This window comes from Oryzias melastigma, linkage group LG5 (assembly GCF_002922805.2).
Source record: "Oryzias melastigma strain HK-1 linkage group LG5, ASM292280v2, whole genome shotgun sequence".
NCBI classification, from domain to species: Eukaryota; Metazoa; Chordata; class Actinopteri; order Beloniformes; family Adrianichthyidae; genus Oryzias; species Oryzias melastigma.
In genome coordinates, this window is record NC_050516.1 from 23,697,512 (window position 1) to 23,714,086 (window position 16,575).

Here is a 16,575-nt window from a genome sequence, read left to right on the forward strand (position 1 = left end):
GGAAGGGACCCACAAACCTTGGAGCCAACTTCCTGTTGTCCAAGCGTAAGGGTAAATCTTTAGTTGACAACCACACCTTTTGTCCGACTCTGTACCTGGGAGCCTGAGTGCGTCTTTTATCCGCAGATTCTTTGTAGCCTTGAACAGTCCGGAGCAACACTTGTCTGGCCTGTCTCCAGGCACGATGACACCTTCGGACTGAAGCGTCTGCTGATGGGACCGCCACGTCCTTCTCGAGCACATCAAACACCGGTGGCTGGAAACCGTAGACCACCTGGAAGGGAGACAAGCCAGTGGCAAGGAGTTGTGGGCGTACTCAACCCAGACCACATTCTGAGCCCAAGAGGAGGGATCTTGGGAGCACAGTATACGTAGTCCGGTCTCCAACTGCTGATTCAGACGTTCAGATTGGCCGTTAGATTGAGGATGGAACCCGGACGACAAACTCACTATGACTCCAAGTAGGCGACAGAACTCAGCCCAAAACCTGGCGATGAATTGGGGCCCTCGGTCGGAAACAATGTCTCTGGGGAAACCATGCAGTCTTAATATGTGTTGGATGAGTATCTCAGCCATTTCCTTGGCAGATGGTAGTTTTGGGAGCGGAATGAAATGGGCCATCTTAGAGAAACGGTCAACCACAGTAAGAATGGTGGTGTTACCTGCAGAAGAGGGAAGACCGGTGATGAAGTCCATACTTATGTGAGACCATGGCCTTTTGGGCACAGGCAATGGGTGCAGAAGTCCTGCTGGATGTCGTCTCTCAGTTTTTGACTGCATACACTCAGGACAAGCAGCCACATAGTCTTTTACATCCTGTTGTAGGGTGGGCCACCAGAACCGCCGCTGCACAACAGAAAGGGTACGACGAACCCCTGGATGGCAATAAAGATGTGAAGCATGACACCATTGTATAACTTTGGATCGGAGGTTGTCTGGAACAAACAGGCTGTCTTGTGGACAGGCTGAGGGAGTGGGTAGATGTGCAGTGGCATTCAAAACTTCTTTTTCAATTTCAGTGTTCATCAAGGCAATACGGACAGATGACGGAAGAATACGCTCAGGTTCAGATGGATACTGTTCTCCGTCATATAGACGAGACAAGGCATCAGCCTTTGTGTTCTTAGAACCAGGACGGTAGGACAGAGTGAAGTCAAACCTGGTAAAGAACATGGACCAACGGGCTTGACGAGGATTAAGGCGTTTAGCCGTGCGAAGATACTCCAAGTTTCTGTGGTCTGTGAAAACAATGAAGGGTTGGGAGCTCCCCTCCAGCCAATGTCTCCACTCTTCCAGGGCCAGCTTGATGGCCAGCAGCTCCCGGTCACCAACATCATAGTTCCTCTCTGCTGGAGATAAACGACGAGAGAAAAAAGCACATGGGTGGACTCTGTGATCTGTCTCTGACCTTTGTGAGAGGACTGCACCCACTCCGACCTCCGAAGCATCCACTTCCACGATGAACTGTCGGGCAGGATCAGGCATGGTGAGGATGGGCGCAGTGGTGAATCTTCGTTTGAGCTCTGTAAAGGCATAAGTAGCAGCAGCCGACCAGGTAAATGTACATTTTGAAGAGGTGAGAGCATGAAGGGGAGCAGCCACTTGACTGTAACCCTTAATAAAACGTCTGTAAAAGTTAGCAAACCCCAAAAATCGTTGTAATTGCTTTCTTGATGTGGGAACTGGCCACTCCAATACTGCGTCAGTCTTTCTAGGATCCATCATGATCTTGTCTTTGGCCACCAGGAGTCCCAGAAAAGATGTGGTGGGAGTGTGAAACTCACATTTCTCAGCCTTTACAAAAAGTTTGTTTTGCAGAAGTCTCTGCAAGACTTGCCGCACATGCTGGATATGTTCAGTCTCTGACCGGGAGAAAATCAAAATATCATCGAGATAGACAAACACGAATTTATTTACCATGTCCCCCAAAACATCATTGACCATGTTTTGGAATATGGCCGGGGCATTTGTAAGACCAAATGGCATCACAAGATACTCATAATGACCTGTTGTGTTGAAAGCGGTCTTCCATTCATCTCCCTCGCGTACTCTGATCAGATGGTATGCATTTCTGAGGTCGAGTTTTGAGAATATGCATGCCCCTTGAAGAAGTTCAAAAGCAGAGGATATTAGAGGAAGTGGGTATCTGTTCTTTATTGTTATTTGGTTCAACCCTCTGTAGTCAATGCATGGACGTAGACCCCCGTCTTTTTTCTTGACAAAAAAGAAACCTGCTCCGGCAGGTGAGGAGGAGGGACGAATGAGACCAGAAGCTAGAGCATCCTCAATGTATTCTTGCATGGCCTGTTGTTCTGGACTAGAAAGGGAATATAGACGCCCTCGAGGTGGAGTGGTTCCTGGCAATAAATCAATAACGCAGTCGTAAGGTCTGTGAGGTGGTAAGGAGGTTGCCCTGGTTTTACTGAAGACCTCCTTCAGGTCGTGGTAGACCACAGGAACCTTTGACAAATCTGGGTATTCCTCTGCAGAGGAGACGGGTACATCTCTGTGACCTGGTTTAGCTGCTCTTAGACACTTGGATGGACAGGATGAACCCCAACCCAAAACCTCTCCTGAACTCCAGTCAACGTGGGGGTTGTGTCGCATAAGCCAAGAGTAGCCCAATATCAAAGGATGTTCAGGAGATGTTATGACATGAAAAGACAGGGTTTCATGATGATTACCTATTTGAAGTCTTAATGGCTCCGTGGTGAAGGTGCTTCGTGAAATCACATGATTGTCTATGGCTTTGACTTGGATGATCCTGTCTTGAGGACTCAGTTTAACACCAAGTCGTGTTGCGAAATCCTTGTCCATAAATTCAGAGTCTGCCCCAGAATCAATAAATACAGGTTGAGTCACTGACCTGCCGTCAATATGAAGAATTGCTTGAGTGGATTGATGGGAGGTTTTTGGTTCCAACAGGGCTCGGCTCAGCAGCGACCTCCCTATTCCTGCTGAGCCCCTCCTTTTACTGGACAGGTTCTCACCAGGTGGCCTTTCTCTCCACAGAAGAAGCAGAGCCCTTGTGTCAGCCTCCTCTGACGTTCCTTATCAGAGAGACGAGTGCGTCCAAGCTGCATTGGCTCCTCCTGCTCCACAGGAACTCTGGTTTCTAAAGTCCTAACAGGAACCCTGGACAGAGAAAAAAAATTAGCTCTGGTGCCTTTGTGGTCTTGAGCCCTTACTCCTCGCTCATGGTGTCTTTCATGGAGACGTCTGTCGATGCGTGAGGCCTGAATGATCAATTCATTCAGGGAGAGAGGACGTGCCAGAGTGGATAAAATGTCCTTCACTCTCTCGGATAGCCCTTGATAAAAAACATCAAAAAGGGCAGATTCATTCCATTTAGTGTTAGCCGCTAGGGTGCGAAATTCAATAGCATAACGGTCCACAGAGCGATTACCTTGCTTGATGCATGGGAGTCGGATGCCAGCCTCTTCTGAAGGGTTAACTGGATCAAAAACTCTTCGTAGCTCGGTGGAAAAACTTTCAAACGAAGAACAGGAAACAGAGTTCGTCTCCCACTCTGCTATTCCCCACTGGGCTGCTTCACCAGACAAAAGGGATATCACATAGGCCACCTTGGACCTTTCAGTGGGAAAAGAGGATGGCTTCAAAGAAAACTGCATGGAGCATTGAAATAGAAACACACGACAATGTTGGGGTTCTCCAGAAAATCTCTCAGGTGCAGGTATTTGTGGATCAGCAGGAATAGCTTGAGAAGCATTAGCAAGAGGAGGGGGAGACATGTCAGTTGGTGGGGGCAGTACTGTTAGTTGGTTTAGCTTTTGCATTATTTCATTGATACTCCTGTTTAACTGCGTGAAATTTGCCGTGTGAGCGTTCATAGTGTCTTCTACCTGAGCCTTCCATTCCATAGCCTGATTGGGGTCCATTGTGGTCAGTTTGTACTGAAGGGATTTGTACTTGGACCCCAATAAACACAGGCACGGAGTAAGTATTTAAAGTGTTTATTTGGCTCAGGCAGGACCAGGAACTCGGGAGAGACAGCCTTCAGTCAGCGGGGGGCGCTCAGGCACTAAGGAAGGAGAGCTGTTAGGAACGCAGGCAGGAGAGGCACTTGTAATCAGACAGGTACAGGTGTAGATCTTACTTGGTGGTGAAAGGTCATGAACGAAGATCAACAGAGGGGGCCAACGAGGAGATGGAGGGAGTGCACAGCAGAGGGCTGACGTAGAGGGTGGTGCAGGAGGATGTCCTTCAGGCTGTCCAGGTAGGAAGAGGAAACGGCAGGAGGTACAGGTGCTGGGGCAAGACTCGTAGTTTTAAAAGTTCCAGTGCAGTGCAGTGCAGTGCAGTGCAGTGCAGTGCAGTGCAGTGCAGTGCAGTGCAGTGCAGGGGTTTTTTGGAGACAGCAAAAATAGTTCACATGAACAATGGTTGTCACTCCATGGAAGGCTTGTGACAAACTGACAGAGACTGGAGGGCAGCAGCTCCTAATAAAGGGAGGTAAACAGGTGTCCCTCATCACTTGATTAGCTCCCAACAGCCTGAGGATGAGGAAGGAGTGCAGCTATGACACTTTTAGGACAGCAAAGCCCATAATTTCCCTTGGGATTAATAAAGCATCCATCTATCCATCCCTCCATCCCTCCATCCCTCCATCCGTCCGTCCGTCCGTCCGTCCATCCATCCATCCATCCGTCCGTCCATCCATCCGTCCGTCCGTCCATCCATCCATCTGTCCATCCATCAAAGCTGATAGCAAATGCAACATAGAGTGAAGAGCAGAGGGTGTTCTGAGGTTTATCTATTCAATTCTGTTCTAGTTGCTTCCTCATTTATGTGTTGTGCTGTAAACACTAGTGTAAAACGTTTTTCTTCTTTCTTTGAAAGCAGGATTCCGACAATGACAGCATCGAGGCTGGAGGCAGTTTGGCCCAGAGACAGAGGATCATCTTCTTAGAGAACAACCTGGAACAGCTGGGGAAGGTCCACAAGCAGGTATGTCCCAACACAACTGAAAACTCCTTAACAGAACTTCCCATCTTTAGCACCATTTCACATTCCTGCATGTCCCATTCATTCCAAGATGGATTATCAACTTATCTCATTTTGAAATGATTTTATGATGTTTTATTGGTTGCATCTCTTCTCACATGCTTAAAGCCTCATCACAGCAGGATGCTGCTGAGTTTGTGGCTTTAGGACTGGATTCAGGTTTTACCCATCAGTGATCAGTTGTTTTCTTCAGCTGGTTCGGGATAATGCAGACCTTCGATGTGAGCTGCCCAAGTTGGAACGGCGGTTGCGTGCCACAGCTGAACGAGTGAAAGCTCTGGAGACTGCTCTGAATAAAGCCAGGGAGTCGGCTTTGAGGGACCGCAAACGATACCAGCAGGAAGTGGAGCACATCAAAGACGTGGTCCGATCCACAAGCGTCTCCAAAAGAGGACAATCTGCTCAGATCGGTAAGAAAAGCTGATCCCAGAACATGAAAGGGTCCAAACGAGTCTGATTAAAATGTTTATTGAAACGTTAATATCACAACGGCTTCTTTTTCGTTTCTTCAGCTAAGCCGATTCGAGCCGGCCATCATTATCATAAGCAGCTGTCCTCATCTTCAGCCTCAAGAATGACCATAAGGAGTGGCAGTCGAGCATCTAAGCAGGGCCATCACACCCCCCAACAGCAACCCGACCCAAAACTCCCCAATCAGAGCTAAAGCAGGTGAGCTTCAGAAGGTTCCACCACCACGCTAATCTGCTGATGCATTGTCTAAACAGACTAAACGGAGCCTATCCTTTGGTTGTGATCCTTGTGCTGTCTTTTGTAAGGATGCTCAATTTTGTTTCAATCAAAATGATCCGACCTTGAGGCAGCTGAGCTTAGTCAGGGAGTCCAGTAGTTCCAGTCAGTGCGACCATGTCTGGCAGGAACGCCTCCTGAACTGTGGCCTTCTCCTCTCTATACATGCTATACAGCCTGCTGGCATTTCTGAGCAGACATGGAGACACAGACAGACAGAGAGACAGAGACAGGTCAGTTTGACATGCAGAGCGACTCTTGCTTTGCAGGAGGGACACTGATTCCTCAGCTGGAATGTGGCTGCTGGAGGATCTGCTTTTGTGAGGTCCTAACCCTTATCCCTCGCTTACACCGCCAGCGTCACGGCTCCGTTGCGTGCGCCGCAGTCTTTTCGTAACATTAAAAGTGCGAGAGAAACTTCCACTGCAGGCGTTCACGGAGCCTTGACGCTAGCGGTGTAAGCCCGGGGTGACACTGACCTCAGCAACACAGACACACTCTCATTTGGTGCTCCATACTGATCAGTATTACACACAATTATGCAACAATGTTGCACATATTTCTGAAGGCGTTTGTTACCAAAACGGGACCACAGCAAACTCGATGGAGTGTGTGCAGTGTTTCTCTTTATGAAATGCTTAAGCTAGTTCACCTGCTGCACAGATCCGCAAACTCTTCTACAGCTTCTGTTTAGTTGCACTTTGTGTTTGAGCAAAGAAAATCAAAGATTTTTGTTTTGGGCCATATCGCCCTGCCCTGATGGATGGTGAGTGTGGAGGATTCAGAGGAGCAAAGCATCTTTCTTATTATACTCTGTTTGTCATGGTGTTAGTGGACTGTGATGTGGTTCCACAGATGATGCAACACTTTCCTTTGATGCTTTAGTTCACTCCTGCTTACAAGTTGTCAAATGGCTGTTAAGGACAGAGTTACCTGCTGAGCCTAAAACCTTCTTCCTGTGTTGGGCCTTCTATCACATCCTGCATGAATACTCTCTGAAAACATGAACTGTTCTAATGCAACAAACAACCCAAAACAAAATGACTGTCAAACCTTTTCCATTACAACTCCACTTCAGGAAACAAAAGTGCATCATTAGGCTCAGAGTATTTGAGTTAACTAAGAAAAGCTAACAGCAGTCACAGGGTCTTTAGCCTTTCCTGTAAAAAAAAAACAGTCACTTTGATGACATTCTACCTTCTCTTCTTGACAGGTAGTGTGCTGAACCCGGATCTGTTTCCCATCACGGAGAACATTCTCTGTCCTGGAACAGAACATCAGGTTTCCAGGAGTGTTTCTGCTCACTGCTGTTTGATCTCCTGCTGTCAGGGAGTCTGTTTCTGTCTGCAGCAGCAGGTTGGTAAGAAGACCTGAAGGGATGAGATCACCAGCACAAGCATGCAAAACAAAAAACACTGTCTGTCTTCTTTGAGACTGTTATTTATTGTTGTTTACAGAGCGAACTGGCCTTTATGTGCAATGATTCAAAAAGTAAACAATTTTAGAAGATTCAAATATTATAACAAAGGACAAAGAAGCACATTTAGAGTAGAAGAAAACAAGAATAAAATACTTCTTAACAGAACAGACACGACAGACCTGCTCTCTTATTAACTGTTATAAAAGGATTTTTAAGTCATTCTTTTGTCTGAACAATGATATAACCTCAGCCTCCAAATTAGAGTTTGTTTTCAACAACGTGAAATAATTGATCCAAATTGTCTACATGAAGAACCAATACTGCAACTGAAACATTCCACGTGTGAAATTTCGTCAGGACTAAGAACAAAGACTCCAACAGGCTGTTTCCACAGGAGAGAATCATCCCTTCATTGTTTAGTTTTCATTCCTGCAGAAGAGGTGGGGCTGAAGCGATGCTGACCTACCCTTCATCAGGAGCATCACAGGAGCTTTCCTTTGTACGGTTTGTGTATTCTTGGCTGCATCTGTTTACGGGTCGTGTTGTTCTTTGTAGACGCTCTTTTGCTGAAAAGACTGTGTTTTATTGTGAAGGACATGTTCTCATTTGCCTGTTTTAAATAAAAGTCGATTAAAATAACAATGATTTTTTAAAAAAGATTCCACTTTGTGAATAGAAATGGATCAGGATGAGGTTCACTCGAGATTCAAATGAGTCACTGAACTGAACTTTTACAGTCTTAACATTTAGGTTGTGTTGCATTTTAACATTTTTCTTTTAAGTGGCTCTTTTGTAAAAAAGCAGATCAAATGTTGTTTGAAGCTAAAAGAAGCTTGAAAGAGCCTACTGGTCTCATTCTTTAAACCATAAAAGTACACCTCATTTAACTGATTCCATACACATTGTGTATCTGCAGACAGTTCTCATCCCTCCTCCTGTTATTCCTCGTCTTAGCATACACATTTATCTCAGTGAGGCCTCGCAGCGCAAATCCGTTTAACATGGATTTAAACCTTAGAAAAAATGTGTTTCCCACAACAGACTTTTACAGAATGTGTTTTTTTATGAATAAAAATGTATTCATTATTTTGCTTCTGCAAAACCTGGAGTTTAAAAAAAAATGTTCACATGATCTTGTGCTGCCTTCAAATCATCCAGAGACTGTAAACTTCAGTTCCTCATCAGGCCACCAGGTGGAGGTGCAGCAAACGTATCTGGACACCTTCCTTAGGGGGTAAAAATGGCAGCTTTTAGATTGGCAACAAAAGAAATACACAGAATATTGGGAAAAACTGGTTTTTAAACATGGAACGAAATAACTAGAGAAGTGTAACATCGCTGCACTCACTAAACCAAATAAGTACGGGTCACGTTCATTATGTTGTGTGCTTCATCGCTGGACGATTTTAAGATATCCATATAAAACAAAGTTTGTACGATTGTCAATTCTGTATGCTCAAAGTGTTTGTTTAATGGTCTTCTTATTTTGTTTTAATATGAAAAAACCTAATAAAGATTAAGTTAAAAAAAATGGCAGTTTTTATAAGGTAAGCCCCTCGAAAATAGCTGGAAGCGTTTCTTGGAATTTCCATCAAAACACGGCGTTCCAGTTTCTGCTGCTCACTAGAATAAACTAGTTTTATGAAACAGTTTAAACAATTTGGCTGCACAGGATTACTCTGGACTGACTTGATGGGTTCTAATAATCCAGAATGTTTGGAAGTGAATGCACATGAACAACAGCAACAGTTCCTTGAGAAAACTTCGGTTCCTTAGTTCTTAGTCCAGATCACTTAGATTCTGAAGCTGCCCAATCTGATTAGCTGTGATCCTGCAGGTCTACTGACTGTCAGGCTGCAGATCTACAACATAATATTATGGTAAAACACTGATCTCTGAATGAAGTGAGTAGTCATGTTTGTGCTGTTGAAGAAAAAACCTGAAGCTCGGTTTGAGAAAAGATCATGTTGGTTGGTACTCAAGAGGCGAGAACTCGTAGACTTAGATCATGCTTTCCTCTCTTCTTAGATGGCCTAAAGGGCTTTACAGTCACACTCACTCACTGATGGAGGCTCTGCTGACAAACACTGATGCCAACCTATGACCACCAGCAGCAATGTGGCTCCTGGTAGAGTGACTAAATCTCTTTCTCTGTGTAGAATTCCAATGTGTTCACAATTTTTTTCAGGAATCATTAATGGAAGTTTTCCTTTGAACTTTTCGTCCAGTATAACTCCAAGAAATGCTGTTTATCTCATTCTGCATATGTTAACGTGGACAACATTAGGTATTACATTTTTGTTTTATCCCAGCCAGCAAGGCCAAGTGGGCCCCATATGGTTTAAAAGTGGACAGAACAGGTGGGTCCTGAATGGGTTTTGTCTGCAGTTTGTCATCTGCAGACAAAAGAAACTGAATTATTTTAGAAACTTTGCAAATGATAAACAAACTGAAAAGTAAAGGACCTAGGACCGATCTGTGGGGAATTCTGGCTTTTACTATGTTGCCCATTTTTTATTTTAATTTTTTTCAATGAAGAATTTTTCAAAAACATATAGAAGATGAGGGCCAGCACGTGTCCTTTGACATGAGTGGGTCAACAACTTGCTGTGTGAGAGTAACCCTGATGAAGAAGAAGTCAACAGCTGTCCCTGCTCAAATCCCCAAGTTAAAACCTTTTCCACTTTCAGAATAGAGGGGACAGTCTAAAAGCTGTCAGAATAGCTCCTGCAGGACCAGGGACGGGGCACTACCTAGTCTTTTGTGGTTAGTATGTTGAACACCGAGTCAGAAATGATCAAAGAGTAGAAATAGTCTGAAACATGTTCAGTGTCTGCGGAACTGGTGCTACAGTCTGGAGAAGAATCAACTGCTCACACCTCTGGATCAATGCCCCATTATTCACTCACCTAAATAACAACACAAAACAGTGCCCTCTGGTGGATGCATATATATTATGCTTTAAGAAACAGGACCACACTAAAGACTCACTCCAATGAAAACATTTTTGTTGGTGTTTTAACATGTTCTTTTTGCATTTCTCTGATGATGAAGGACAGAAATAAAATAATTTAAGATTCAAACTGTTTCTGAGTATTTCTTTAATCAAATCGTGATGGACCAGGAGCAGATAAAAACCTGCGCTTTGAAAAAAGCAATTATTATTATTGATAATATAAATAAAGTTTAGCATGAAATACAACAGGGGTTTGAACTCAATAAACTCAATAATCAATCAATCAAAAATCCTTTATTACTCCCACAATGGGGAAATTCTGTTATGACAGTAAAATCTGACCAACACTAGAGGCTCTCAGCTCAGGTCTGTTTGCTCAGCTGTTGGACAGGACAAGTTAAAAAAAAAAAAAAAAAAAAAAAATGAAACCTCGATCAAACCCAGGGCCAGATCTAGCCAGCCTTTGTTGGGGGTGCAATCAGAATATTGGGGGGGCAAGTTTGGGGATACTTAGTGGTTGCGGTGTAAAAAAAAGCCCAAGAAGTCCCCCTCTGATAAAAATCCTGTTTTTAGAGTTTTTAACATGTCTGTGTGTCATTTTTCTTCTGAAAGAGAACAAACTAATAAGAAATCATTTAGTTTTTGCATTTCCAAGTATTTCTCCTTTCAAATCAATCAAACTGTCTTGGACATTCTCTGTTTGAATGAATGATCTTCTTCCCATCAACAGCTCTGCTGCACATGCACTAAACCCTCATCTGTTCCTAGTGTCTAGTTCAGGTTCTGGAGAAGAGAAGATGGTATCTTCACATTGACTGCAGTCAAATGAGCCGCCGTTCACATTTCTGTGGTCAAATCAGCATCACTGGATTTTTGGTGTGAGTTTCATCCAATACTTACGGTAGCAGGACTGAGAACGCTGGAAAATCTCCACCAGACTCCACGGAGCTTCTTGATGTGACCACGGAAATGTGAACGGCGGCTCATTTGACCGCAGTTGGAAAGGATTGTAAATCAATGAAAGAGCATTTTGATGTTAGCTTTGATTATTTTATCAAGAACTCTGAGAAACCAATGATTGAATGTATTGATCACAGTCAATAAACATTGGAGAATTAGCTAAAAGAGTCTTTGGTGAACTGGAAGGAGAAAGAATCAGGATTTTGGAGGAAGTTCTGTCCATGAAGATCTTCACTTCCTCGTCCAGCTGACATCCGGATCAGAAATATGTCTGCTTATCCATCTCTTTTTGGTCTTTTTTAGAATATCTTTTTTAATTATTTATCACTTATTTTGAGTCATTTTTATTTATTTGATTTAGAGTTTATATTTGTTTTTTTTCCTTAAAATATATGTTATGTATTTTTTGTTGCTTTTTATTTATTTATTTTAATCTTCTATTTAGCTATTTATTATCTTCGGGTTTTTTGTCTTTTAATGATTTATTGTGTGTATTTTTGTCACCTTTTTTATTTCAATTTAGTTTATAAATACTAAACTGTTTAAACTATTAGAACAGCCAACATGCTTTCTTTGTAGAAGATGATAAAAAATAGATTTTTGTAGTCATCAGTGTACCAAACTATCAAACTGTTATGCAGAAACGTTTGATTCCTGTTTAAAAACTGTAAAAAAAAATATTTTGTGATAACAGAATTTATTTTCAGCAGAAGGAAATGGGTTCAAATCCAGCATCTGAAATCCTGTTGTGTAGTTTTGGTAATTTGTTGAATCTTTTCTTATTTTCACTAGATTCTTAACTTGAAAATACTAAACTCATAACAAAATTAAGTTTAACTTATCCAATTCCAGATATATCAGGAACAACTGAACCCTAGAGTCAGCTAAACTGTATTTTGATGCAATGTTCATGTCACACTTATTATTGCTCAACCAGCTGAGCATCAGCCAACATACCAACTCTAAAACCATCAAAACTCTCCACAAACAAGCTCTGAAAGTATTAGACAGAAAGTCCAAAGCCCACCATCACTGTCATTTACTGAGAAAACACAACCTGCTGGAGTGGGATAATTATGTCAAATACAATGACTCAATTGTAATTAACAAATTCTTCATGGCCTGGCCCCTCCTCCTTTACAGACATTTATCACAAAAACCACAAACAGGGCTGCTAGATCAGTTTCACTGTTCCCCCAAGAAAAGAGCCTTCAGTCAGGATGTGTTCTCCTACAGAACATCTCACACTTGAACAATCAAAACTGACACCACAGCTCTGTATAAACAGTTTTTTTGCTTTGGTTTTTATCGTCTTTTTGTTATGTTTTTGTTTTTCTGTCACGTCTATTTACCTATTGTTTACTTTTTTCTACTTTTTTCTTAATAATTGCTTCTACGTCTGTTGTTTTTTTTTTTTTAATTGACAACTCCATCTGTTGTTTCTGCTGTTGTCTTGTATCCTTTCTGTATTGATTTAATTTGTTCTTTTAGTACAGATCAACTTTTTTTATTTTTCTAAGGGACTAAAGATGGAAATTAGCTTAAAAGGCTATAACCTTTTATTTTTGCATTTTTAAATGTTTTATCAATGTATGCTGTCCCTGTCTTAAATAAACAATCAATAAATTACTCAGTACACTAAATATTATTCAACAACATCAGGATAACAGGCTACATAGTAAATCACTGATGTAAAAATGAACAAGATTTCAAATAATCTGTTAAATGTTATTGTTGCCTTTAAAAGTTAACTTTTATTTCGATGTTATTTATTTCTCTGGGACATTGGACATTAAATTAACCTAGCAGCTATTTTATATCTGTTAAAAAATATAAAAAATATAATATTAAAGTTTATACTAAGGAGGAGAGGCATATTAAAATTCAACAGAATGTCAAAGACAACCCCAACCTCCTGTTCTCATTCAGTCCCACTGTCCGCCTTCATCCCCGCCTGGTCTCACCGACATGCAGACGAGTCATCTCAAACACAGCTAATGCTCCGGTACTGTTAGCTTCACTGCTACAAACAGCGCTAGCTTTAGCAACCAGAAACCTGAACATTGTCAACTCTCGCTTTTTCCTCCAAACTACAACAAAGAGAGCAACAGATGGAGGACAAGAAGGAGTTCAAATGACGGTTAATGGAGTCATTTCAGCGACAAACAGCAGAAAACTTCAAATAGCTCTGCTGCTGAGAACCGCGTCTCTGCCGCTGAGCCTGTGTGCGCGTGAGCGACAGAGTGAGAGAAGAGCATCCGAGTGAAGCGAGAGGCCACGCCCTCCTTTGGATCTACCAATCAGCACTTGCAGCTACTTTAAATGGGAGCCAGAGAGAGCAGAGAGCGCTCTGTTTTTATTGTTTGCATGGCATCACATTTGGGGGGGAAGGACCTGAAATTTGGGGGGGCATTCCCTCACCTTGCCCATGCCTAGATCTGGCCTTAGTTCAGACTGGTAATCATTTTAGATGGAGGAAACTGATTCGCTGTGGCGACCCCTGAAGGGAAAAGCCGAAAGCATGCCTAGATCCGGCCTTAATCAGACCCCCCTCTCTGGTGTCCACTTTACATACACACACTGTAAAGCAGATGGATCTGTCTTTTGGTGCTGAGAGTTTGTTTTCCAGCCATGAATGAGTTAGAACAAATTCAGACTAAAAAGAAAAGTTTGGACCACAAGAAGCTTTATTGTCACAACAAGCATGAACAGAAACATGGCTGCAGAGGACAGGTCACACATTTTATTAAATATCTACTTCAGGGTTTCGGATGGAAGCCGGGGACGGAGGGCGTGTGGGGGGTCGGGAGGTTACGGAGGGTGGGGCGGGGCAGACAGCAGCACTGGAACAGCAGCAGCCTACAGATTTACAGTACGTTCATGTCACAATCAAGTTTCACAAGCAAAATGACGGCGCTGCACGGGAATGTGGAGCAGATGAACGCCTGCAGGCGGGGGCTTCAAATGGCCTTTATACATTCCTTTAAGGTAAACCAACCCCCCCAATCCCTCCTGAAGTTTCATTTCTTCATGGTTCACCACTGAACCAGAGAACTTGTGCAAAAAACAAAAAGGGTCCTGATTTATGATTGATCCAAATGACTGTTTCTCTGATATACCCACATACAGAATGGACCAGACTGAATCCTCATAAAGGACAGGGTCAGAGGTCGATGGGGTCAGGGGTCGATAGAGTCAGAGATCGATGGGGTCAGAGGTCGATGGGGTCAGGGGTCGATAGGGTCAGAGGTCGATGGGTTCAGAGGTCGATAGAGTCAGAGATCGATGGGGTCAGAGGTCAATAGGGTCAGAGGTCGATGGGGTCAGAGGTCAATAGCGTCAGAGGTCGATGGGGTCAGAGGTTGATGGGGTCAGAGGTCAATAGGGTCAGAGGTCAATAGGGTCAGAGGTCGATGGGGTCAGAGGTTGATGGGGTCAGAGGTCAATAGCGTCAGAGGTCGATGGGATCAGAGGTCGATGGGGTCAGAGGTCAATAGGGTCAGAGGTCGATGGGGTCAGAGGTCGATAGGGTCAGAGGTCAATAGGGTCAGAGGTCGATGGGGTCAGAGGTCGATAGGGTCAGAGGTCAATAGGGTCAGAGGTCGATGGGGTCAGAGGTCGATGGGGTCAGAGGTCAATAGGGTCAGAGGTCAAGAGCGTCAGAGGTCGATGGGGTCAGAGGTCAATAGGGTCAGAGGTCAAGAGCGTCAGAGGTCAATAGGGTCAGAGGTCAAGAGGGTCAGAGGTCGATGGGGTCAGAGGTCAATAGGGTCAGAGGTCAATAGGGTCAGAGGTCGACCTGTGGAATGATCCTTTCATTTCGTAGTTCAAGTAGGAATCTAATAAAGCTGCAGAAATCTGAGCATGGGTCCCTGGAAAACATAGGAGGGTCAGCCAGTGCAGGGGGAGGCTCCCACCCTTTGCACAGAGGTGCATGAGTGTGCACGTGCACAGAAACACTGTGTAAACATCATAGAGCTAACACCTTCAGGCTTCCACCATTTTGGCAGCAGAAGAGGAAAGCAGGAAGGACTCTGCAGCAGACAGCTCAACACTGACCTTCTCTGAGGATGTTCTTACAGCTGCAGCGCCCCCTGCTGTCCCAACACAAAAATACATCAAGAAATACTTGCATTTATCCAGAAGTGTGCAGTGCAGGGTGGGGCGGGGTGAGCAGGTGAAGACAGTGCAGGTTAGCGGGGTGTAAACGAGTGATCACAGTGGGGGGTTGTCTTGAAACACTAAATGCAGCACGCTTCTGCCTGAGCTTGTGGTGGGGGCGGGGCAGCCAGCTGAATCTTTCAGTCACCTGCAGCTTTCAACCAGTCTGTCTGCAAACTGCCGGGCAGTTTGGCAGGACTAGAGTTGATGGGATGGAGGGGGGCACAAGCAGCAAATGATGTAAACGAACAGAGGGGGGGTGTGGTCTGTGGACATTTAGGAGTGCTCCAGCAACCACTTGAAGAGGGGGGGTTGGTGGAGCCCTGCTGCCTCCGGTGGCTCCTCCTCTCTGGTGTGGAGGGGTCGGTGCACCTGGCTTTCTTCACAGTAGCGCAGCAGCGAGTGCAGCAGATCGCCAACCTTCCACCTCCTCTCTCGCAGCCTTTGCACCACAACCGGCAGCTGGGGGGGCACAGAGCTACCCTTCATTTGATGTTTCATGATCAGTTTGCTGACTCAGCAGTTCAGGGTTTAGAGCAAGTCAAAGCCTAGAGGGCCTGGATATGCTTTCCTACATCCCCTGCTCTGGCATGTTCTAACTGGCTGGACACACCTGGATCAGGTAATCAGTCATGAGAAGGGCTTGGATATCTGAAAAATCATGCAGACGCAGCGGCCCTCGAGGCCCGGAGTTTCCTATAGTTTAGATGGTGTTTCTGGATGGATCGGAGGGTTCAATATGGTAGTCAAGCTGTGACCACTGACTGTATCAGAGAACTGGACTGAGCGAGTCTGATGCCATTCATAGAAAATGGTTCATCTCTGGCTTCAACATACAGATACAGACATCGCCATGTTGGAGCCAGACAATGTTAGTGAACGGTGATTGGTCCAAGTCGGCCTGAGTCAGCATTTTTATATCAACTCACAATTATGAGTCAGCTTGTTGGAAGGCTACACAAAATCTGTCAATCAAACAGTGGACGTGGGGGGCCAGTAGGCTCCGCCTACTTTTAATCAAGAGAATCTGGCCACAGAGAAAAAATTGATAACCAGGAGTCCCTCCCCTGCCGGAGCTGGTCACCAAAGAACATCATTTGTATCCAAAATCAGGAGTTCTTCGACCAGAACTCCTGATTTAAGATTTTGACCTTTTTTCACTTTGACATACAGACGCTTACACGATCAGCTGATTCACAGAGAAAAAACAGCATCTCTCCGGCTTTTTCTCTGGAGGTAAACTGTGTCATTTTACAAGTGCAAACACTTGTTAATATTGACTTGAAAGAAATAAAACGATGAAAGT

The 16,575-nt window shown here is 44.1% G+C and overlaps 2 protein-coding genes across 5 annotated transcripts in view; one reads left to right on the forward strand and one right to left on the reverse strand.

The window, feature by feature from the left end:
- The window catches only part of LOC112139873 (kinesin heavy chain), a 65,224-nt gene extending 57,387 nt beyond the window's left edge, over nucleotides 1–7,837 (forward strand). For 2 of the 4 annotated variants that reach the window (XM_036211997.1, XM_024262710.2), the window contains 4 exons: nucleotides 4,861–4,968; nucleotides 5,219–5,435; nucleotides 5,538–5,694; nucleotides 6,986–7,837. In XM_036211997.1, the coding sequence (XP_036067890.1) occupies nucleotides 4,861–4,968; nucleotides 5,219–5,435; nucleotides 5,538–5,689 (477 nt within the window). In that variant the 3' untranslated portion in view covers nucleotides 5,690–5,694; nucleotides 6,986–7,837. The remainder of the gene's footprint in view (nucleotides 1–4,860; nucleotides 4,969–5,218; nucleotides 5,436–5,537; nucleotides 5,695–6,985) is intronic. The other 2 variants (XM_036211998.1, XM_024262711.2) reach the window with 1 other exon arrangement.
- Nucleotides 7,838–13,777: 5,940 nt separating this feature from the next.
- The window catches only part of akap11 (A kinase (PRKA) anchor protein 11), a gene marked incomplete in the record, with an annotated part of 69,526 nt that continues 66,728 nt past the window's right edge, over nucleotides 13,778–16,575 (reverse strand). Inside the window, 1 exon segment of the mRNA XM_024262708.2 lies at nucleotides 13,778–15,731. Coding sequence (XP_024118476.1) covers nucleotides 15,546–15,731 — 186 coding nt within the window.